Here is a 24,747-nt window from a genome sequence, read left to right as displayed (position 1 = left end):
GCCCAGGTAGGGTCGCAGCTGGCGTATCAGCCGAAGCTGATAACAGGTACTCCTGACCGTCGCATCCACCTGAGATGTAAGGTGGAGCGACAAGTCCAAGAGCACCCCCAGACTGCGAACAGAGTCCTTCAGGGGAAGCGTGACCCCGTTCAGGACAGGTGGACAAATCTCCAAACCTGGACCCAGGGAACCTATCACAAGTACTTCCGTTTTCTCTGGATTCAGTCTGAGTCTGTTTTCCCTCATCCAGCCCATTACTGACTCCAGACAGGCATCTAGAGGAGAGATGCCATCCCTGTTCACTGCATCAGTCGGAGACACAGAGAAACATATTTGGGTGTCATCAGCGTACTGATAACACCGCGCCCCGTGTCTCCGGATGATTTCTCCCAGCGGTTTCATGTAAATGTTAAATAGCATGGGGGACAGAATGGCTCCTTGAGGGACACCAGATGTAAGAGCCCTCTTATCGGAGCGCACGTCCCCCAGCTGCACCATCTGGAATCTACCCGAGAGGTAGGAACGGAACCACTGGAGCGCAGTGCCTCCAATTCTCAACTCCCCCAGGCGTTCCAGAAGGATACCATGGTCAATGGTATCGAAAGCCACTGAGATGTCTAAGAGCACTAACAGGGACACGCTACCCATGTCCATGCCCAGACGGAGATCATCAACCAAGGCGACCATGGCAGTCTCAACTCCATAGCCTGCCCGGAAGCCAGTTTGAAATGGGTCTAGAAAATCAGTTTCATCCAAGATCGATTGAAGCTGAATGGCAACCGCCCTCTCGATCACCTTCCCCAAAAAAAGGCAGCAGCGAGACAGGACGATAATTATTATGAATCAGGGGGTCTAGGGAGGGCTTTTTTAGCAGCGGTTTTACAATGGCCAATTTCAAGCTGGATGGAAACCGCCCTTCCCTAAAAGATTAATTAATTATGCAACGTAACATATTAGTTACAGCCGCGCGCCCCTGAGCCGCTAGCCAAGAGGGACAGGGATTGAGAGAGCAGGTTGTCTTCCTAACACTTCTAAGGATCTTGTCCACTTCCTCAGTACTCATGGACTCAAACTGATCCAGTACAATAGAGTCCACTGAAGCTCTGGAGACCTCTATTCTGGATTCTGTAGAAATAATGGCGTCGAGATCAGCCCTTATCCGAGAGGTTTTATCCACAAAGAAGTTGTAAAATTCGTCACAGCAGGCTTTGGATGGTTCCAGAATAGAATTCAGGGAGGAGGGTAGCTTAGTAAGCTCCCTCACTACCCTGAACAACTCTGCCGGACGCGACTCCGCGGACGCGATACGTGCAGAAAAGAACGAATTCTTTTCTGCACTTATCGCCACTCCATAGTCCTCCAAAAGAGAATCTAGGAGTGCCTTGTTGGCTAAGTCCTGGTGTCTTCACCATTTGCGCTCTAGTCGTCGCAGAACCCGCTTCCTTGCCTGGAGATCTTCCGTGTACTAGGGCTGTTTTTTGGAAGCAGGCCTGAGAGGACGCTTGGGAGCGATGCTGTGTATAGCCCTGGACAGATCAGTATCCCAGATGTTTGTCAGGGCATCAACAGAATTGCCGTCAGTGCCAACCAAATACCCCTCTAGGGCTTCTTGGAACCTTTTGGGTTCCATCAGCCTTCGAGGGTGGACCATTCTAGTAGGTCCGCCACCCCCGGGGGGGGAGTTGGGTAGATGCCTTGAATTTAGCCTCAACCAGGAAATGGTCCGTCCATGACATTACTTCCGCCCACGGAATTGCCATGTCCGTGCAAAAGACCATATCAAGCATATTACCAGCAGAATGCGTGGGCCCTGAGACTAACTGAGATAGGCCCATGGGAGTCATGGTAGCCATGAACTCCCGAGCCGCACCGGTTGGACTGTGGCTGGCCTCGAAAGGGATGTTGAGGTCCCCCAGGACAAGAAGCCTAGGGGACTCCAACACCAGCTCCGAGACCAGCTGTGTCAGCTCGGCCAGGGAGTCTGTTAGCGCACGGGGTAGCCGGTATACAGTGGTACCTCGGGTTACGAAATTAATTCGTTCCGCGGCTAATTTCGTAACCCGAAAAACCTTCATAACCTGAATTGCCATAGGCGCTAATGGAAAAAAATAGCTCTCTGCTGCCCTCCGGTGGCGAAATAGCGCCGAGGTTTTTTCGTAACCCGAAAAAACCTTCGTAAGCCGAAACAATAAATCCCTATGGGATTTTTTCGTATCCCGAAAAATTCGTAAGCTGGGTAATTCGTATCCCGGGGTACCACTGTACCAACAGAATCCCTAAACTATCTCTGGCCTTCAGGGTCAGGTAAATACTCTCGATATGGATAGTTTGCCGGACATGGTTCCTGGTTAAGGAAAGGGTGTTCTTATGAATCAAGGCAACACCCCCCCCCCCCCCCCGCCCACCTAACCTGGTCTGGTCCTTAACTGAGTACCCGGCAGGCAGGGCCTGAGCCCACACAGCTTCGCTTTCAGGCCCAAGCCAGGTCTCAGTAATGCAAGCCAGGTCACAGCTCTTGTCTTCCAATAGATTGTAGATTATATGGGTCTTGTTTTTTATGGACCTGGCATTGCACAGGAGCAGAGACAGGGTTTGTGGTATGGTTGGGCTGACCCTCAGATCTCTTTGGTTACGAGAGTGGATGGAAGGAGAGATAGATATTAAGCATCGATCTCACCTTCCCTTCCGAACTGACTCCACTCTCCTACCGCTATATCTCCCCCTGCCCCACACAACTCCAATTGGAGCCCCGCTCACCTCAAAACCATCACCCAACATCTCCCCCGACTGCAAGCTTCCTACACCCAAGACATCCCCCCCCCCAAGCAACCCGGTAGCAGGGAATAGATACTGCTCAATCATTCCTCTGCTCCGACACAGCTAGCAAACTCCCTCCCCTAACGCCCTTAAGAGGCTGTGCACTGTTGCAAAGATGTCAAAAGTCCGAAAGCAGCTTCCCTGGGCCGGTGTGCAGATGCGCAGACTTACACCCGAACCCAGAGAGCCGCCCGGCAAACAGCAACACAGCAGCAGCAGTCCTCCAAGGCGCACAAACGGGGGCGGGATGAAGGAGGAGTCCAGCGAGCTGGCTTTAAGCGTGTCCCTGCCACCGACACGACCCTCTCTCCACCTTCCCCCAGGCGGGGGGTTGCCGCTCCCACTGGCTTCCCTTCCCCCCCGGCAGCGCCGTGTGGGCGCGGGGCCAAAGTTCTTGTAAGGCCCTGGAAGTCCTCAGGCGCAGGCGTCTTCCCAGGGGCCGGCAGGTCGGCTTTTAAAGGGTTGCCGCTCCCACCGGCTTCCCTTCCCCCCGGCAGCGCCGCATGGGCACGGGGCCAAAGTTCTTATAGGGCCCTGGAGGTCCTCAGGCGCAGGCTGCTGCTTGGCTGGCTCAGCTCCTCTGCCCAGCTGTCTTCAAAGGATAAATTGTTCAGCAAGTAGACAGTTAGTTCCCACTAGCTGACATCTGAGATTTGCAAAACCTTTGACACAGCACACAGCCATCAGGATTAGTAGCGGCTACCAGATTCATTTGGCCTGCATTTATTTTCTCTCTTTTGAAAGCTAGAACGGGCAAGTAGCCTTGCATCATATGAGACCCCGAGGCTTTTTTTGCAACCCACACAACCAGAGGGAAAAAAATGTTTTTCAATATTTGGAAGCATCCAGGAATGGAAGTTATAACCCACAATCCCCAATCAAAAGAAGAGCTCAATATATAGTCATTTCCAGACTAGTTCCAGCGATGGGCAAGGCTAAACAGGTGGGCCAGACATAACTTTTATTAAACTGGGCATTTTCCCATCAAGTATAACTAGCATAACTTAATTTTAGGCACATCTAACTCAGGAATACCAAAGCAAAATAGGTCAGCCAGATATAATTTTTATTCCATTGGGCATTTTCCCATCAGGTATGAATAGTATAACTCCATTTTTGGCAGGTATACTCAGGAATAAGACCCAGTATGCACAACCTTCCTAGAATGAAATTACAGCTCAATTCCAGGTAACACCTTCCTGAGTTTTAAAGAGTTTCACTGATCAGACATTACAGAAAAAAGATATTGCTTGCCAGACATTAAATTTTCTGGGGCCAGACGTTTTCCATTTCTGTTCCACAGACTGACTATGTAGCGTGTGAAGAAATGCTTTCACATGATTATCCCGAATCTTCTGTCAAGAAAGACACCCTCTATCCCTCTAAAACAGCCCTTATTCACCCAACAAGGAAGTTGCATTCTTTATTCCCAACTCACAAACAAAATTCTCAGGACATTTTAAACATCCAATTATATATGTTTTAAAATGCTACAGCTATGCAAAATTTATACAGACTATTTTAATTGCTAGTTTTCTGTGGTATTCCATAGAGAAGCCAATTTCTTACTTCATAAGAGCCAAATGCTGCAAATGGGACACAGCATTTTAGTTCTGACACAAAATTGTTGAAGATATGGAGGAAGGGAGAACTCAGAACTAAAATAATTTCATCTGGGCGGCTTTTGGTTTCTCTATATCCCTTGTTTAAGTATTTGAAGGGGTGTCATACTGAGGATGGAGTAAGCTTCTTTTCTGCTGCTCCAGAGAATAGGACCTGGAACAATGGATGCAAACTACAGGAAAAGAGATTCCACCTCAACATTAGGAAGAACTTTCCAGTGAAACAAACTCCCTCAGAGAATGGTAGACTCTCCTTCTTTGGAGGTTTTTAAAGAGAGGCTGAAGGCTGTCTGTTGGGGGTGTTTTTATTGTGATTTCCTGCATGACAGGGGGTTTGACTGGATGGCCCTTGGGGTCTCTTCCAACTCTATGATTCTACAATGCTATTATTTTCCCCCACACATAGGAGAACAGCTTGTGGATTCCCTGAATTCAGTTTCAAAACAGTCCACCCACTGTAAATTTGTTTTTCTTACAGAACTCTCATGAATTCTCCCCCCTTGCAAAATATTTTAATTCAATAAATTGTTGGTGCATTTGTTAGATTAACTCAAAATGCCTTGCCACAAAGGTTGGTGTACTCTCCTTCTTTGGAGGTTTTTAACCAAAGGCTGGAGGGCCATCTCTCAGGAGTGCTTTAGTTAGATAGTGGGCCCTTGGAATCAGCTGGGGTTTGGTTCCAGGATCTCCTGTGGATAACAAAATCCATGGATACTCAATAGCAATAGCACTTTACATTTCTATACCACTTCACTGTGATTTAAGCACTCTCTGAGCAGTTTATAATGTGTTAGCCAATTGCCCCCAAAAGCTGGGTATTCATTTTACCGACCTACAAAAGGATGGAAGGCTGAGTTGACCTGGAGCCCTGCAGGATTGAACTCACAATGTTGTGACGGCAGTATCAGCATTTAACCACTGCGTCGCCAGGGATCAAGTCCCATTAAATACAGTGGCATAGTAAAATGGTGTCCCTTATATAAAATAGCAAAATCAAAGTTTAAAAATCTCTGGATCCAACAGCACCCCAACCCCAAATATTCAGGACAAGGATGACCAATGTGTGACCTTCACACCATCAACCTCAGCCTGGAACTATCTACTGAAAAAGTTCACTTTCTGGACACCACAGTACAGCTAAAAAATGGACAGATAAGCACCACACTATATCACAAACCCACAGACTGCTACATACTACATACCTCCCGCTTCCACCCTGAACTCACCACTAGATCCATAGTCTACAGCCAGGCCTTCCTATACAATCTTATAATAATAATAATAATAATCTTTATTTCTATCCCGCTTTTCCACGGAAGTGATCAAAGCGGCTTACAAAAATACAGTTAAAACATCAGTATATAAAATTTAAAAACATTACCAGGGGATATAACAGGGAGTAACATGAAACGAAACGGAAAATCTGCTCAGACCCAAAAGACAGAGATGCCAAACTCAAAGAAATACAACAAGCATTCCTCAAACTACAGTACCCACCACCATGAAGTGAAAAACAAACAAACAAATAAACAAGGCAAGATGTGTACCCAGGAGTGATCTATTAGAGAACAAATTGAAGAGGGAAAACAACAGAGCCCCATTAGTGGTCACATACAGCTCCCAACTAGGACCACTCAGGCGCATCATCAATGAAGTACAACCCATTCTGGACAATAATGCCGCTATTTCAAGGGCTCTTGGTGGCAGACCTTTACTCATCTACAGACAGCCTCCAAACCTCAAACAGGTTCTCACCTACAGGACAACACATGGCACAGATGGTGATACAGGTACTAGGCCTTACCACAAACCAAGATGCCAACTCTGCCCACACATTTATCCAGGAAATGTCATCACAAGACCTAATGGCATCACCCACAATATTTGGGGGGCCTTCACATGCTCATCCTCCAATGTTATTTATGCCATACTGTGTCAGCAATGCCTTTCAGCACTCTACATTGGCCAAACTGGCCAGTCCCTGCACCAGAGGATAAATGGACATAAATCAGATATTAAGAATGGGAATACACAAAAACCGGTGGCAGAACATTTCAATCTCCCTTGACATTCCATCACAGACATCAGAACAGCGGTCCTTGAACAAAAGAACTACAAAGGTAGATTGGAAAGAGAAACAGCAGAATTGGACTTCATCCACAAACTACAGTCCATCAACAACAGATTGAACAAAGACAATGGTTTCCTTACTCTCTACACACACTTCAACACTATCTGACCCCATCCTCATGGGAGTGCCCTACATTCACCCTTACCACAGGCTAGTCCCATTGCAAAACTGGATTTGCCAGTTCAGCTCCATGCACAAAGACCAGTTTTCTATGCCTTTGTGCACTAACGACCATTGTTAAAACTGGACTTGCAACTTCATTTCCATACGTAAAGGATTTGTAATTTGAATTGACGTCTTCAAATACCAATGGCATATATATGTCTATGCCTGGTTTCAACTCCACCAAATGCATCTGAGGAAGTAGACTGAAGTCTATGAAAACTCATGCTACCAATTTCTTTCCTTCAGTCAGTCTCAAAGGGCCTACAAGATCTCTCCACATACTGATTCTACAGATTAACATGGCTATATCTTGGAATTCTTCCAAATACTGTTGGACTCTAACACCCATCATCTCTCACCAGTGGCTATGTTGACTGGGAGCTGAAGTACAACATCTGGAGAGAAATGCATTCCATAGCCTTGCTTTAAAGAGAGCATAATCCTGTCCTGAAAATGTTGGCTGCCAGCTTCTAAATCCAATGGGCTCCCTACCCTCTGTCATATCTGGAAAATGTTCTAGTTTATAAGCCTTCATCCACTCTATAACTAAATATATTGCAGGAAAAGCTCACATGCAAATGCACTCCACTGTTAAACTCCTAATAAAATGAAACATTGTGAATAAGTAGGTCAATTGCCCTCACCCACAAACACACAAATTCAGTATCACTTTCTGCTGCTTCTCACCTCCCATCCATTTCCCGTGACTGCTTGTCACGGCTCTCAAAAACTATCTTCCTCAGGCCATTTTGCTGCACGGATTTCCAAGATATCATGATTAAACATAGCCTAAGGGCAATCTCCAGTTGCACTGGAAAAGAGGGCTAATTATTTTGGAAAGTGAAGCGAAAGCTGCACGTAATGCAACTGGAAAGAATCAATCACCAGAAACATATGACATTCCAATAAAACTGCTACAAGCCACACAAACAAGATCAACTTTAGTTCTAACTAAAATCTGCTAATAAATATGGAAAACAAAACAGTGGCCCACAAACTGGAAAAGAGCAATATACTTTCCCATTCTCAAAAAAGGAAACAGAAAAGACTGCAGTTATTACTGGATCAATGCACTGATCTCCCATGGAAGCAAGATCATGCTCAAAAGTCTGTAGCAAAGATTCCTACCATACATCTAGAGGTGCTAGCTGGATTCAGGAAAGCAAGGGCACTAGGGATCACATTGCAAACAAACATTGGACAATGTAGCAAACCATGTGCTTTATAGATTACAGTAAAACCTTTGACCACATAGATCATGAAAAACTATAACTAGCTCTTAAAGAAATGGGAGTCCCACTACATTTCAATGTCCTGATGCAAAACCTGTACTTTGAACAACAGGCTACTGTTAAAACAGAATATCGAGAAACAGAATGGTTCTCAATCAGCAAAGGGGTCAAGCAAGGCTGATTCCATCATCCTACTTGTTCAAACTGAATGCAGAAAATGTCATAAGCAGAACAGGTTTAGACTTGGAGGAAGAAGGAATGAAGATTGGAGGAAGAAATATCAACAATCAAACAAATATCAAGATATGCAGACAACACCATACTACTCACTGAAAACATCAAAGATTTGGAGCAATTACTAAAGAAACTTAAAGAGGAAAGTGCTAAGATAGGCTTAATGTTTAACATTAAGAAAATAAAAATGACCATAGCAAATGTACATAAATTCAATCTAAATGACAAAGAAATCGATATACAGTCGCCCCTCCTAACTCACGGATCTGAGATCTGTGACCTTGAATATCCACTGAGGGGCAATCCCCTCTATTTTCAATGGCACTCGCACGCCCGGGCTGCGCACATGGGGGCACACCCCATTCAAGCCTATGGGGCTTCAATATATGTGACCCTCCATTTTCACGTGTGTGTGTGTGTGTGTGTGTGTGTGTCCAGAACAGATCCCCTGCAAAAATGGAGGGCCAACTGTAGTTAAAGCGTTTCCAAACCTTGGATCAATCATTAATCAGAATGAATATTACAGACAAGTAAACAGAAAACAACTTAGGCCCAAAACAGAGAGGCCAAAAGAAGCGGCTTCTGGCCACTTCGGGGCTGTGGCGTTCAGGTGGCACAGCTCCCAAAGAGACTGGAAGGAACTCCAAAGCTGCTCCAAGTTGGCAGGTGCCGGACTTTTCAGGAGCAGATTTAATCCACTCCTGCTGGAGACCCTTTTGAGACCGTGGCAGTGGCCCCCTTCAGGAACAGGCTGTGCAGTCACCACAGTGCTGGCCCGATTGGGGTTGGAGCAACCTTTGACTGCTCCTTGAAGGCTATCTGTTTTGGCCTTTAGATTGTGAAGAGCAGCTATGAAAAAAGTAGACAAGATCCTAAAGAGCAAAGATGTAAAAATGAACTAAAGCTAGGATAATTCAAGCCATTGTATTTCCATCTCCATACACAGATGTGAGAGCTGGACAGTGAAAAAGGCTGACAGAAGGAGAATCAACTCATCTGATATGAGGTGCTGGAGAAGAGTGCTAAGGATACTGCAGACAGCCAAAAAGACACCAGGATGACTAAATTGAGATTGTCATACTTCATGAAAACATAAGATTCGCTAGAAAAGATAATAATGTAGGAAAAGTAGAGAGGATTAGAATGAGAGGAAGACTGCATACCAGATAGACAGCCAGAGCCCTGACACTGCATTACCTGAACAAAGCAGTTGAGGACAGGAGGGGTGTCTTACTCATAGGGTTGCCATAAGTCGAGTTTGGCTCAAAAGCAGAGAACAACAACTTTTAAACTATCAAAATTAATTTTGGGCCATTCTTATTGAACTTTTTATCTCAAGATAACCCAGAAAACCTAGCAGAAACACTAGACAGATATTAAAGAGTTTTAAAAGCTCTGTGTTTGTTTCTCCCAGCCAGGCATTTAGGTCACTTTCCAATATTATATTGGATATTTCCTAAATGAAAAGTTAGGTCTCCCAAAGCTGATTCTAAGGACATCCAGATATCGTGAGTGGACTGTGCAGAATTTTCTGGAAGGAAATAAACATTAATGCAAACTAAGGAGGTGTAATTATTAAAGTTTATCTATAAAATTAAAATACTGTCATGGGACTGAGAAGCCAGAATTTGATAGTCACCCTCCAATTCCACTGAGACAAAAACTGCTAAATTGTCACTGCAGCAACCCACTTTATGGTGTCTTACTGCTTCAGCTGCAAAAACTTTGAAGCCCTGAAGATGTAGGCTGGAAACAACTACCACCCATGATTCTTGGAAGATGGTCGAATACTGTTCTAGGTATCCAATAAACTCCTTGTCCACAAATTTGCTAATCCATCCAGAGATGTTCCAGGACAGTATTTTCAGATCTAATAGTATTTTCCCTTTTGGTTTGCTTCTTAGTTAGCAAGTATGAGGGCCAGATGAACACAGGGAAGTCCCTAATATGTTAGCCCCATTAAAATTGGAGCCCTCATCCACAGCAGTCAGGAGTGCATTAGTTGTGTACTCCTCCATGGCAGTGGGCTGGACTAAATGGTCTTGATGGTCACTTCCGGTTCTGTGATTCTATAGATCTATGGGTAAAGGCCGTATGTTGTCTAGCAGGGCTGAAACAAACATCAGACCAAATTCAGATCTAATTGTATGAGCTGGGGAGACTTGAGATATTCCAAATATCAAACATTTAAAAAAACCAGGGAACAATTAAGTTCATCGGGATTTGAGATTGATTGGTATTTGTATTTCCAATTATGTAGTAGATTTAAAACTGATTCAGATAAAATGGGTTTTACTACTGTGAAGAACGTATTGGATAACATTGTTGAAGATAAAAAAGGGAAACATCTGTCAAAGTATTATAAATCTCTTAAAGAAAGGGACTTAGAGAATGAGATCATAAAACACTCAATGATAAGATGGGCTCAAGATGTGGGGAGCCCTATCAAATTGGAAGACTGGGAAAAATCCTGGAGGGTAACAAAAAAATTTACCGCCTGTCAAAATTATAAGGAAAATTATATGAAGATGCTATTCAGGTGGTATATGACTCCTACCAAGATCAATAAGATTTATAAAACAGGATGTGTTAAATGTTGGAAATGTGGGGTTAAAGATGGCACTTTCTTTCATATATGGTGGGCTTGTTCAATATCTGTAGAATACTGGAAAAATATTCATGAGAAAATGGTGGAGATATTATCTACCAATATCCCTTTAGATCCATTATTATTTTTGCTTAATATGACCAATAAATTAGATAATGTGATAGAGAAGAAATACTCTAGGATAATTTTATATATGATTACATTGGCTAGATTATTATTTGCACAATGTTGGAAAAATCCACAATGTCCTAAAATAGAAGTTTGGTTATCTAAATTGAAAGAAATAAGAAATCTTGATTTGTTAACAGCCGCTTTGCAGGATAAGGCGATGGAAAATGTGATAGAAGAATGGTATCAGGTAGATCAATATTTGAATATATGTATATAATAGGTACTTTATAGGCATACGCCAGCAATTAATTTTTTTTTTTTTTGCTTTTTTATTTATTATTTTTTTCCTCTTTTCGCAATTATTGGTGTTACTTTTTTTGAATCAAAATGATGTAGTCAATGGAGGGTTATTCTTTTTTTTAGTTTTGAGTGAACCTTTTGTGGAATATATGTAATCCGGCATTGGAAGGGAGATTTGGAAGTTGGTGGATAGTAAGATGAATAATTGATATAATTACGTGTTATTTTTGATTTATGATGTTTGTATATATGTCTTTTTGTACTTATATGTATATTTGTCTTTTATATTTCAAATAAAGATTTAAAATTAAAATTAAAAAAAAAAAACGGGTTCCCATTACTGTTGAAGCTTCAGATTTCTGCATGAAAAGTTAATGCAAAGAACATCTTTGCCTTATTACATCCATAATTAGATGTAATGATCATGGGTAACTATAATTCAGGAGCCTATTAAACAATAAAAAAGAAGATGGAGAATGATGCACATACACCCCAAATTAGGAACTGTCTAGCCCTGCTGCTGGAGCAGACAGTCGTGGGTTGAAGTTTCTTTTGAAGAAAGAAATCTAGGCTAGCATAAGTAACACACAAGCCAAGAAATGTAGTCCTGCCACCCTAAATGTTGAAGTGCAAAAAAATGAAGTGATGGGGGAAGAGACACCCCATTATCTTACAGGAACAGTTTGGTTTGAATATGGATATCTATTTGCTGGTTACTGTTCATTTTCTTGCATGAAAGTGGATTAAAAGGGATTAGTTTTAGCAAGACTTTGCCAACATGAGTCACCTCTTACTATAGTTGCCCCAGGCTAAGAATTTGCAATTTGCTTTGATGATATCCTGCTTTTAAAAAAATCCTACCCCCCCCCCCTTTTACCATTGAACCACTTTTTGATGTGAAGTAAAATGTGTTGTTTGGGTTATATGTTGTGACTGAAGATCAATCATTACATTAAGGTGGAAGTTTGAAGGGATAGACTAGATAACAGTAAATAATTAAGGCTAGATATTCCTTACAGCTTTGTCTGAAATATTCTCTCAACATTCTCTTTGGCCTTTTTATATGGTGACCTCTATTACACAGAGCTCAGATTTTAATCTTGATAATTCATTACCAGCCATGTGCTATTTATTTTACTCTCCAATTCCAGTAAAATGAGAGCCAACATGGTGCAGTGGTCTGAGCATTGGACTTCTGGAGATCAGGGTTCAAATTCCTGCTCAGAGGAAGGCAAAGGCAACTTCCTGCTGAACACATCTTGCCAAGAAAACCACAGCATGGGGTCATAAATAATTTGAAGGTACACAACAACAAACATAAACAACAGGCAAGACCTGGGGGGAGGTGGAGTTGCAGTGGTCTATCGTGATTCCATCCCCTGACCAGATTCCCCCCCCCCCCGTTTTGAGCTTGTGTACCTACAGGTGGGTAGCAGGGTCAGAATAGGGATTCTGTTGGTGTACTGCCCACCCTGCTGCACAACAGTCTCCCTTCCTGAAGTAGCTGGGGTGGTCTTGGGGTTGGCGTTGGAGTCTCCGCATCTATTAGTGCTGGGAGAATTCAACATTCATGTTGAGACTGCACTTTCAGGAGTGGCTTAGGACTACATGGCCTCCATGACAACCATGGGTCTGTCCCAATTGGTATCTGGCCCTATTCATGCTGCTGGGGACACTCTGGACTTTTCTGTGCTGGGTGGGGTGATTACGATCTTGGTGTGGAGGAACCCTCCACAGTTCCGTTGTCATGAACAGATCATCTTCTGGTCAAGTTTAAACTCACTGGGACTCGGAACCTCTGCAGGTGTAGGGGACCAATTAGGATGGTCCAGCCCAGGAATCTGACAGATCTGGATGGATTCCAGAGGGCTCTTGGGGAGTTTCTTGTCACCTCGGGAGGTGATTCTGTTGAAGCTCTGGCTGACCTTTGGAATGAGGAAATGGCCAGGACTGTGAACACAATTGCTCTTGACCATCCCCTCTTATGGAATGGAGCCAAATCAGCCCCCTGGTTCACCAGGGAACTGATGGTGATGAAGTGAGTGAGACAGAGACTAGAGCGACACTAGCAGAAGACTAGAAGTGAATTTGACCAAAACGAGCTAGAGCCTCTTTGAAGACTCTGGGGTGGGATACAAACCGCCGCTTTGCGGCGCTTCCCCGCCGGCGCCATTTGCTCCACGTGGGAGCCACAGCAGCCAAACCGCGCAGCTCCCATGCGGAGCAAAAAAGAAGCTCCATTTCGGAGCTTCTTCTTGCGGCGCACTGATGACGTCGCGAAGCACCGCAGGCGCATTCGCGACGTCATAGGCACCGCGACACGTCTGGACGCTATGCGTCCAGTACGTAAAGATGGCGGCGCCCATGTGGAAGGGGCGCCGCCATCTTGTACGTATTGTATACGTACTAGGGTTAGGGGGTGCGGAAGCACCGCCCCTTCCTAACCCTAGAACGTATACAATACGTACTATATGGCGGTTTATATCCCGCCTGGATACCTAGAAGATATTTTTTTGCTGCCAGCACTGCATCTGCACGAAGTCGTCCAGCAGAGCTTTTCTGAGTGGCCAGGGGTCTCTTACACACTCACCCTCAAGTAGAGAATGCAGACCACTTGAAGGTATCATAGTATCCTTCTAGATCGCATCTCTGGGATGGGGCTTGGAGGTACTGTTTTACAGTGGCTCCATTCCTTCCTGGAGGGGCGAACCTAGAAGGTGGTGCTAGGGGGACTCCTGCTCAACCCCCTGGCCATTAGCCTGTGGGGTCCCTCAGGGTTTTGTGTTGTCCCCTATGCTATTTAAAATATACATAAAGCCGCTGGGAGAGGTTATCCAGAGTTTTGGGGTGCGTGTCATCAATATGCCAATAACACTCAATCCTACTACTCCTTTCCACCCCAATCCAAGGAGAATCTCTTGGTCCTAAACCTGTGTCTGTCATCAGTAATGGACTGGATGACTGGATGAAGGCAAAGAAGTTGAAACTTAATCCAGACAAGCCAGAGGTGCTCCTGGTCAGTCGGAAGGCAGATCAGGGAATATGGATCCAGCCTGTGTTGGATGGGGTCACACTCCCCCTGAAGACACAGGCTCACAGTTTGGGAGTACTCCTGGATTCAGTTTTGAACCTGGTGGCCCATCTCTCTGCAGTGGCCAGGAATGCTATGGAACATTTAAAACTTGTGCGCCAACTCTGTCCATTCCTTGAAATGCCGAATCTGGCCACAGTGATACATGCCTTGGTTACATCCCATTTGGACTACTGTAACACGCTCTACTTGGGGCTGCCTTTGAAGACTGTTTGGAAACTTCAGCTGGTTCAAAGAGCTACAGCCAGGCTGCTAACTGGGGCAGGTTAAAGAGATCATACAACACGTCTGTTGAAACAGCTCCGCTGGCTGCCAGTTTGTTTCTGGGCACAATTCAAAGTGCTGGTGTAGACCTTTAAAGCTCTATATGGCTCAGGTCCAGGATATTTGGCAGACTGTAACTCCCTCTATGAGATGGCCGGGGCTGTGAGATCCTCAGTGGAGTCCCTTCTCTCCATCCCACCACCATCACAAGCACAGTTGGTGGGGGACATGAGAGACAGCCTTTTCTGTAGCTGCCCCTAGACTTTGGAGCTCCCTTCCCAGGGAGACCAGAATGGCCCCTTCATTGATGGCCTTCCGCAGACAGGCAAAAACCTTCCTTTTCAAACAGGCACTCAAAATAGAAAACATTTAAAGAACGTCCTGGGATACTATATTGTTTTAATGTATTTTGGACATTTTTATCTTCTTTTTTCTTTTATTATAGTAGTTTAATATTATTTTGTATTGTTTTAATATTTAATATTATTGTAATTGTATTGTTTTTAACATTGTAAGCCACCATGAGTGCCAATCCTGGGAGAAGGGTGGGATATAAATAAATATGATGATGATGATGATGATGATGATGATGATCCTAAGTCATCCCTGGTCAATGCAGTCCCCAGTACATTAAAATGCTTTCTGCCATATCCTTTGATGTCATTCAGTTGCAACCTGGTGTAGTAAGGCGAACCCTGGGGCTGGGAGAGCTGAGAGGTCAGAAGTGGGCCAGATGGAAGAGGAAGGGGGAATGTTCCACGGGGCGGAGCTAGAGAGGGCGGAGCTGGAGAAGGCGGAGCCAAGAGTCCCGGAGGGGGAAATAAAAGAGGAGGGGCAGTGGTGCACAGGGAGAGGGAGACGTCGGGGAAGAGGAGGTCGGGGAACAGCGGACAAGAGAGGGACAGTGCAGGTCAAGAGGAGCCCAGGGAGAGACAGAGTCCCGGTGTCCCTCCAAACAAGACCCAGCTTCCGAAGGTGTGGGCCTCACCAGGAGGTAGAGCTGCGGAACCCGCGGGCAGAGGGCATCTACACCTACTTGGATGAGGAGGAGTGGGCACGGCCACCGGCCAGGGATCTAGAGGACGAGTGGTGGGACCCTAAAGGGGAGAGGTGGGAGTTTGGCCCTCCTCCCCAGGAACTCGACAAGGCCGACTGCGAACCCCTAGAGAAGCATTCTGGAGGGCGGAAAGGCCAAGAGCCTGAAGACGCCGGGGCCGAGAAGCGGGTAGATTAAAGAGTTTGACTCCCGGGACTTAAGAAAGGGAGGCTTATTGGTTAATTGGATCTATGTTTGTTTCCTTCCTTCTAAGTTCAGTTTTAATTACCTCTTCTAGATGTCTTTCTTTCTTTGTTATTTCTGCCATTTTCTGAATAAATAGTCCTCTTATATAATAATAAATAAATAAAAATTTTATTTATATACCGCCCTTCCATCGATCAGGGCGGTGAACATCATAATAAAATCAAATACAATAATAACACAAACCATATAACAATATACACATATTAAAAATCAAGTTAAAACCCAATCAGCCAACCATCTTGCCGACAAAAGAGGGAGGAAGGTTTACTTGTGTCCCAAACCACCTTCATTTTATTTTCGTTTCCGTTGTTTTCCTTAAAGAAAAATTTTAGTTCCTTCTTAACTTTATTAATGAAACCTTCATCCTCCAGAACCCGTTCATTTAATCTCCATCCTCTCTTCACTCTCTGACCCATATTTAGTTCAATCTCTATCAGGTTATGATCGGAAAGGTCCCTTGGCCATATTTCCATACTTTGACCAACTTTCCAACATCTCTAGTTGAGCCCAAAGTCATCAAGTAGCTAAGCAGGGATTTTCCCCAATCCTTATATTTAATTGTAACAGACATAAGCAAAGAACTATCAAAATGAATGCAAGTGTAGTAAAAATATTGCAGTGACCCCAAGGACTGTGATTTGAGACACACAAGTAGTAATAATTCAAGAGTTTACGTCCCCCCAAAAACTGATCCCTTGAAGTTGAAACACTTACCTGGTAAACATGAAATGCATTTGCTGTTTTTCCATGGAGAAAGACTGAGGGAATCCATACATTTATAAGAGCTCGATTTGATCTGAGTTTTAAAGAAAGAGTTATATTTAAACACAGAGTTCCTGTATGCACAGTCCTGCACAAAGTTTCCATGTAGCCAAAAAACAGCTATATGAATAATATTTTATGTAAGTTCTGTGGTGTTTTATTGCTATGGGGAAATATGTACATACATTATAAATATAAATTAGTTCATTATTGTGTTATTCCCTCAAAGCCATTAAATGTACATAGGACATTTTCATTGGTGGGTTACCATTTATGGAACCACCTCCCAGAAGATGTGTGACCAACTACCACCCCCAGTAAATATTTATATAAAACTAATACCATTTTATTAATATTATTCATAATTACAAAAGTTTTGGGGGGCCTGTTTTGGAGGAAGAGTGAAATATAAGAACAAGGAATGAGTAAATTCAAATTCTCTACAACAGGGGTAGGCAACCTACGGCCCGCGGTCTGGATCCGGCCCAGCAAGGCCTTGGGACCGGCCCCAGCCCAGTCCTGCTGCCAATTGCCGCCGGGGCCTTTGGGGGGGCAATTGTCTATAGAAGCCTCAGACACATGCATTTATATTAACATTTTTTTAAAAAATCAGCAATTTTTTAGCGTGTCTTTCATTTTTTTAAAAGTGTCCTCCATTTGAAAATTCTGTCCTACATTTGTCCCAGTTTATTTATATATTTACTTTTTTAAATTATTTAATTATTTATTTTTTTGCTCCGGCCCCCCCAGTTGTCTGAGGGACAGCAACCCGGCCCCCAGCTCAAAAAGGTTGTCTACCCCCTGCTCTACAAACTTACATTTCAAAATCTGACAAACTCTGGTCTTCAGATGTTTGACTCAGATCTCCAGGAACCTGCCAGAGAAAACATTCTGTTTAAATAACAGTACGTGCAACTAACATATGTTTTGGGCTGGAGGATATTTTTTGTGTACATTTTGCAAAATGTAAGTCCCTGAACCCTACATACTGGAGGATGAAAAGGAGATAAGAGTGGCTTGTCTCTTCATAAGAGCAAAAATGCCAAAGGTCTGTTTGTGATCAAGTAGAGACGTGTTTCTGAGTGGTCGCTTAATTTAAAACAGAGGAGATAGTAGAAAAGTCTGACAGTGAAAATAGTAAACAGATGATGTAGCAGAATAATCAAAGCCAGTCACATTATCAGGCAACTGGTTATTTGGTAACTTTATGGATACTTTTGGCCCAGTACACAAAGCCATTAAACATAACTGGCCAAATGGCTACTAAAACTCATTTCTCATTGCTTGATAACAGAAGGACAGTTAACAATCAATCCTGAGAGGCAGGATTAAAACCACAGGTGAGCAAGAAGTAGTACAAAAGCTACCCTAGAGACAAAAAGGTAGGCTTTCTATGACAGTCTTGGTTCTGTTTTGCCATTGTAGAAGCTGCTCCTGGCTGACAGATATCATTAAAATGATGCCAAGAAAGCAGGAGTGACCTCTTCTTCTTTAAACAGTGCATAGGCTATTGAAGACTCTACTGTAGTGCAAAGATGGACAGGTTGCTTACCTGTAACAGTATTTCTTCGAGTGGTCATCTGCGAATACATACAAATGGGTTTCACTGCGTCTGCGCAGTGCTGTTCGGAAACTTCTGGAATCACTGGGCAAAGTACACTTTGCAACATATAGAAACTTTTTGGCGGTAACTCCACCCACCCGTTATAAGGCCCCTGCCTTCCCGCTCTTTCCCCAGTTCCGAATATTTTCGCCGCATGAGCGACATGAGAATGAGCCAATCAAGAGCAGGACACTGAGGGGAGGATGGGCGGGATTTGTATGTATTCGTAGATGACCACTCGAAGAAATACTGTTACAGGTAAGCAACCTGTCCTTCTTCTTCGTGGTCTCTGCGAATCATACAAATGGGTTTAGACTGACAAGCTTAAGTAAGCAGCGGAGGGAGTGTCCAGAGACCAAATAAGGTTCAAGCAATGTGATTTTTATTGCTCACAATAACTGTTTGAACCAAACAGAACCATAGTCTTGTTTGAAATGCATATAATAAACTGTGTGAAACCAACCCTTTTAGTCAGTCTTGTTTTTCAAGCACCCCATAACAATCAGTGCACAACAAGGCACAACCTCCTTGGAGTAGGCAATAGTGGCATGAATGAGGTAATGCATAAGACCAGACGTAAGGTCATCAGACCTAGGTATACCAGAACAAGGTAAGCAGATGTGATTCACAAACACAGTGTCATAGAACAGATAAATAACATGACCATTCCCTGAACCAGAGAATGTAACCCCTGAGGTGGGCAGATTGCATGCATAACAACAATTTTAATGCAAACCTGACACCAATATTGCCCTACCAAACGCTGCATCCCATTTGGCTCTAGTGTCCAGCCTATAATGTTTAATAAATGTCATTGGCTGGGACCAAACAGCAGCTTTGCAGACATCCTCCAAGGGCACCCCAGCCAAAAAAGCGGAGGATGCTGCAACCGCCCTGGTTGTGTGAGACCGTACCCTGGTCGGTAAAGGTCTGCCCAAGAGTTCATAGAAGAGGTGGATGGTACCAGCCACCCATTTTGAGAACCTCTGCGGTGACACTGGCAGCCCCTTCTTCGGTTCCGAGTAGCATTGGAATAGTCTCTCGGACCGGCTCGAACCCGAAGTCCTGTCCAAATAGAAGGCCAAAGCCCTTCGGACGCCCAAAGTGTGCAAAGTCCGTTCGACCTCTGTCGTTGGGTTCGAGGCCAGGGTAGGCAACACAATGTCCTGACACAAATGGAAAGCCGACACTACCTTCGGCAAGAAGGTAATATCGGTACGGAGGACCACCTTGTCCTTATGAAATCTTAGAAATGGTTGGTCCCTCCGCAAAGCACAAAGTTCGCCCGCGCGACGGGCAGAAGTGATGGCCACCAGGAAAGCAGTCTTCCAGGACAAAAGTCTCAAGTCCGTTGTAGCCATTGGTTCAAAGGGACTGGATTGCAAGGCCGACAGTACCACATCCAAGCTCCAAGCCGGAGTCGGCACCGACACCGGGGGGTAAAGATTACCACAGCCTTTTAGGAAACCCTTCACCAAGGGGTCCCTGAAGAAGGAAGGTTTGCCCCCAAACTGAAAACGGGAACAAATTGCAGACAAATAGCACTTGATGGAGGTAAGGCAGAGCCCGTCCTCCAAGAGTGCCATCAAAAACTCCAGTACTACCGGAGTGGAAACTTGGCTGGGGGAGAGTTCCTTCTCCGCTAGGAACCGAAGAAACCTGTTCCATTTGGAGGTGTAGGACCTACGGGTGGAAGGCTTTTGTGCTGCGCGGATCACCCTCCGCACCGAATCTGGCAGAGCTGTTAGGAATGGAGCCTCAAAGCCACCAGCGGTAGGCGATCCATGTCTGGGTAGCGGACTCGCCCTTCCCGGATCATGAGCAGGTCTGGGCGAAAGTCGATGCGGAGGAAAGTTCTCCTTGACAGGTGCAGCAAGGATGGGAACCAAGGCTACCTGGGCCACCACGGTGTGATGAGGATCGCGTTCGACCGATCCGCTGTCATCTTGGACACCACTCGGACAATCAATGGGAACGGAGGGAATGCATAGAGCATCTCTCCCGACCACTAGAAGGCGAACGCGTCTCCGAGGGAGTTCCTGCTGCGAGTCCTGGAACAGAACCGGGGACAATGAGTGTTGTTGTCGGTCGCGAAGAGGTCGATCCGAGGGGGTCCCCATCGGTCGAATATCTCGCCCACCGTGTCCGGGTGAAGCCTCCATTCGTGCGACACCGACGATGACCTGCTGAGCTCATCTGCTAGGTCGTTGTCCTCTCCTGGAAGGTGCACTGCCTGGAGCAGGATTCGTCTCGGAATGCACCAATTCCAGATTCGTAGGGTAATGTCCAACAGTGTTAAGGATTTGGTTCCTCCTTGTTTGTTTATATAATAAAGGACTGTCGTGTTGTCCGTTCTGAGGAGGACCACCTTGTCGGTCAGGGTTGGCTCGAACAACCTCGAGGGCGTTTATATGGAAGGCTTTCACTTCTCGGGACCACTTCCCTTTGACCATTAAGTCCAGGAGATGTGCGCCCCAACCCTCTCGGGATGCGTCCGTTGTCAAGGTCAACTGAGGTTGTGGAGGAGAGAACGGCAAGCCAAAGCAGACGTTTTGGGAGTCTGACAAACTATTTGAGGGAACAAGCTACCGGCCTTGGGATCATGAGCCACTTGTACGCTGGATCCGTCATCGGGTCGAAGACTGTCAGGAACCATGCCTGGAGTGGCCGAAGACGCAGCCTCGCCCACGGAGTCACGAAAGTCGTCGAAGCCATATGGCCCAAGGCTACTTGAACGTCCCTGGCTCTGACCCTCCTGTGGGACAACAGCGGCTGTATGGAGGCTACCAACGCCTGGAAATGGTCCGGAGGGAGATATGCGGTGCAGGCGTCGGCATCTAAGACAGCTCCTATGAATTTGACCCGTCTGGAAGGGGTGAGGTGAGACTTTTCCATGTTGACCAGCAGGTCGAGTGAGCCGAGAAGGGTTAAGGCAAAGTCGATGGTCTCCAGGAGCTCCCCCTCCGAAGAGGCCGCTAGGAGCCAGTCGTCCAAGTACGGGAACACCCTGTGGCCTCTCTGGTGGAGGTAAGCCACTACCGGTGCGAGGCATTTGGTAAAGACTCTCAGTGCTGTGGCCAGCCCAAAGGGGAGGACATTGTAGTTGTAAACGTCAGAGCCGACGGCGAAGGTGAGGAATCTCCTGTGGGACTCCCGGATCCCGACGTGGAAGTAGGCATCCTTGAGATCGATGGTCGCGAACCACAGTCCCTGGTGGAGAAAAGGCAGGATAGAAGCCAAGGTTACCATTCGAAACCGACGATAGTGAAGGTAAAGATTCAAGTTCCTTAGGTCCAGGATGGGTCTAACTCCTCCATCCGGCTTTGGGACTATAAAGTATCTTGAGAAAAAGGCTCGTGAAAGATGGCCAGCCGGTAACGGGGAGATGGCCCCCTTAGCCAGTAAGGAGCGCACTTCGTCGAGAAGGGTATCCGAGGGTAAGGTGGAAATGAAGGTTCCTGTTGGTGGGAGCTCCTTGAACTCGAGGGCATAACCCCTACGGACAATGCTAAGGGCCCAAGAGTCTGTTGTTATAGAAGCCCAGGTGTTAACGAAGGGCCTCAAGATGACTAAAAAGAAAGGAGGGGAGACGACGAAGCATGCTAGAACACTTCAGGACCTTTTCTTGGTTTGGTCCGACTCCTGCCGGCGAGGTTTACGGTACTGTGCAGGAGGGCCTCGTCTGCCCGAGGAGGAGGACGATTGTTGTGAGGGATACCTAGGCCTCTGGGTTCCCTGCTGTTGTCCCTGCCGATCCTGATGGAACGACCTAAAAGACTGGCTCTGAGACTGCCATGGGCGCTGTCTTCTCCTGAACTGTTGTGTGGAGGAGGAGGGCATACCATGTCTCTTGGCTGCGGCCTTCATCTTGAATTTTCTGTTGAGACGGTCATCTGTCTCAGAGTTGAACAGGCCAGAATCGTCTATCGGCATCTACTCTATAGCTGACTTTACCCCTGGGGTAAGGTCGGTGCCGCGAAGCCATGCATGGCGTCGTAGAGCCATTGAGGCCAACATCGCTCTACCCGCACAGTCGGTTACATTACGGGACGCCGTAATGAGCCAACCCCCAATGGAGTGGGTCTCGTCCCTGATCTCTACCAGCTTACGCTGCGCCTCGTCCGGGATGTCCGGGATCAGGGGTGAAATGTCTTCCATCAGAGCTTGGACGTAAGCCCCCATGCATGCGGTGTAATTAATGGCTTTCACCGCCAATGATGCTGTCGAGTATGCTTTCTTAGCCAGTCCATCTATCTTGCGGGCCTCCCGGTCGACCGGCGAAGTAGCTTGCTTGTGAGTGGACGCTAGCTGAGCTCCTTCGACAATTGCCGAGTTCTGTCTCGGGTGGCTGGCCAGCCAGGAACAGCTCTTTGGAGAGACCCTATACAGGGACTCAATCTTCCTGGAGGTTCCCACCAAAGAAGTTGGAGAGTCCCAAGATCTTTTGATGATCATCTCCAGGGATGGCAAGAGTGGGATGGACGGCGGCGTTTGCATGCGTCCATGGACTCGCTGCTCGACTGGGTCCTTTGCCACCTCCTCCGGGTATTCCAGATCGATGTCGAGGGCCCTGGACATCTTGATCACATGTTCTTTAAAGGACCGAAGGTCATCCGTCGGGGAGGCTGGTTCTGGACGATGCATACTCTGCGGAGAATCTTGAGGAGAGAAGTCATCATCCTCAGAGGGGTTCTCGGAGTATGGAACCACCTCGGGTTCAGAGTCGGTATCGGTCTGGATAGGTATAACCACGTCATTGTCAGGTTCTTGCAGCAGGGTCTCCAGCCGGGCCCGAGGTTCTTGATGCTTCGATACCGGCTCCGACGTAGTCGGTTTCGGCGGCTGTGACGACGCAGGCCACGCGGGTTGACTGCACACCTTACGGGCATGACGTCCTTCCTCGAACTTTCGGAAAGCCGTCTCCCTCGGAACCGCCATGTAGAAACGACCCGTGTCAGAGTCATAGAACACATCGGGGTCCTCCGGGTGCTTGGGATCAGCGGGGGCTACAGCAGAGTGGCAAGGAACCGGAGTTGGTGAGCGATGTCGTCTATGTGAGGCGCGGTCCTGATCAAGGTCTTCAATGGGTACCGTGGTGATACAAGACAGGCCTAGGGTCGGTTCGTCTTCCTGTCGGGGTGGGGTACGGCTCCGCTCCCGTGGCCTCGACTGGGACACCGGCACTGGCGTGGAGTCAAGCCGAGCTGGGGTCCTGGGCAACCGGTCAGTAACCTTAGGGGTTCCCTTCAGCAGAGAGTCACTGGATGGTTTGGCCTTCTTAGGCGACGAAGGGGACCTCTCTGGAGCCTTAGACTTCCTCTTCGGGGCTCTCAGGGCCTCGGGAGGGAAGAAGGGGTTGACCTGAAGGTCAGAGATGACAGGTCCCAATTTGGGAGTCTTGTCTCTCTTCTTGGAGACAGCACCGGTCGATCCCGACACCGATGCACTATCCTTGTTCTTGTCAGTCCTGTCAGCTCCGCCTGCCGGTTCGGACCCGTCGTCCGTGACTCTTGCAGCCGTGGCGTCCTTAGAGACCTTCAAAGCCTGCCTCTCCTTAGGATGCTTGGCTGGCTTTGGCACCGAAGAGCTTCCCGCGTCCGGACCATAGTCCAGTCTTGATTGGGAGGACGAGTTGGAAGCGATGGAAGCAGCTCAAGCGGGTGGTGCCCTGGATGGCGAGCCCTCTGTCCCCGACGGTTCGTGGGGGCGCTTGGGAGAGCTTGTCGGTGGCGCTGGACCTGTCTTGGTCACGGGCCACATGCAAAGACGACTTGACCACAGCCGGGGGAGCTGATGTTGAGCTAGATGGACTGTCCCAGGCTCTGGCGGCAATAGTGGCTGATACCGATGGAGCCGAGGATGGCCGGGCCTCTTCCCCCCGCACCTTACCCTGCGCGATAGCCGAAGTAAGGCGGGACTCACGTTTTTTTCTTGCCTGAGATGTCATCGGTTTGCACAAGGAGCAAGTCTTCATGTCGTGGTCCTTCCCAAGGCACAATAAACAAGAAGAGTGTGAGTCCTGAACCGGGACCTTGCTACCGCAAACGTCGCATTTCTTAAACGGGGGCGACATCTCTTCTCGAGATCGACACGTTTAAAAGAGAATCCGGAGACGTAGTCAGAAAGCCAAAGTCAAAGTCCAGAGGGGAGGTCAGAATAGGAGATTGGTCAAACGGTCCAAAGTCAAGCCAGTGATTCACTAGAAATGAGAGCAAGCGAAGTTCCAAAAGCAGCTAACGCAGCGGAAAAAAGGAACTGGGGAAAGAGCGGGAAGGCAGGGGCCTTATAATGGGTGGGCGGAGTTACCGCCAAAAAGTTTCTATATGTTGCAAAGTGTACTTTGCCCAGTGATTCCAGAAGTTTCTGAACAGCACTGCGCAGGCGCAGTGAAACCCATTTGTATGATTCGCAGAGACCACAAAGAAGAAGGGCAAAAAGCAGCCTGCATTTATTATTATTATTATTATTATTATTATTATTATTATTATTATTATTATTATTATT

At 46.5% G+C, this 24,747-nt stretch overlaps 1 protein-coding gene across 1 annotated transcript in view; it reads right to left on the bottom strand.

Moving 5' to 3' along the window:
• The window catches only part of SNX29 (sorting nexin 29), a 127,331-nt gene that overhangs the window by 31,341 nt on the left and 71,243 nt on the right, over positions 1-24,747 (bottom strand). The window contains exons 7-8 of the mRNA XM_042438310.1: positions 17,459-17,514; positions 16,593-16,674 (exon numbers count right to left, since the gene is read on the bottom strand). Coding sequence (XP_042294244.1) covers positions 16,593-16,674; positions 17,459-17,514 — 138 coding nt within the window. The remainder of the gene's footprint in view (positions 1-16,592; positions 16,675-17,458; positions 17,515-24,747) is intronic.

The sequence above is a fragment of the Sceloporus undulatus genome, chromosome 8 (genome assembly GCF_019175285.1).
Source record: "Sceloporus undulatus isolate JIND9_A2432 ecotype Alabama chromosome 8, SceUnd_v1.1, whole genome shotgun sequence".
Taxonomy (NCBI): Eukaryota; Metazoa; Chordata; class Lepidosauria; order Squamata; family Phrynosomatidae; genus Sceloporus; species Sceloporus undulatus.
The sequence above is the reverse complement of the archived record's forward strand: the minus strand, read 5'-3'. Positions and strand labels throughout refer to the sequence as shown.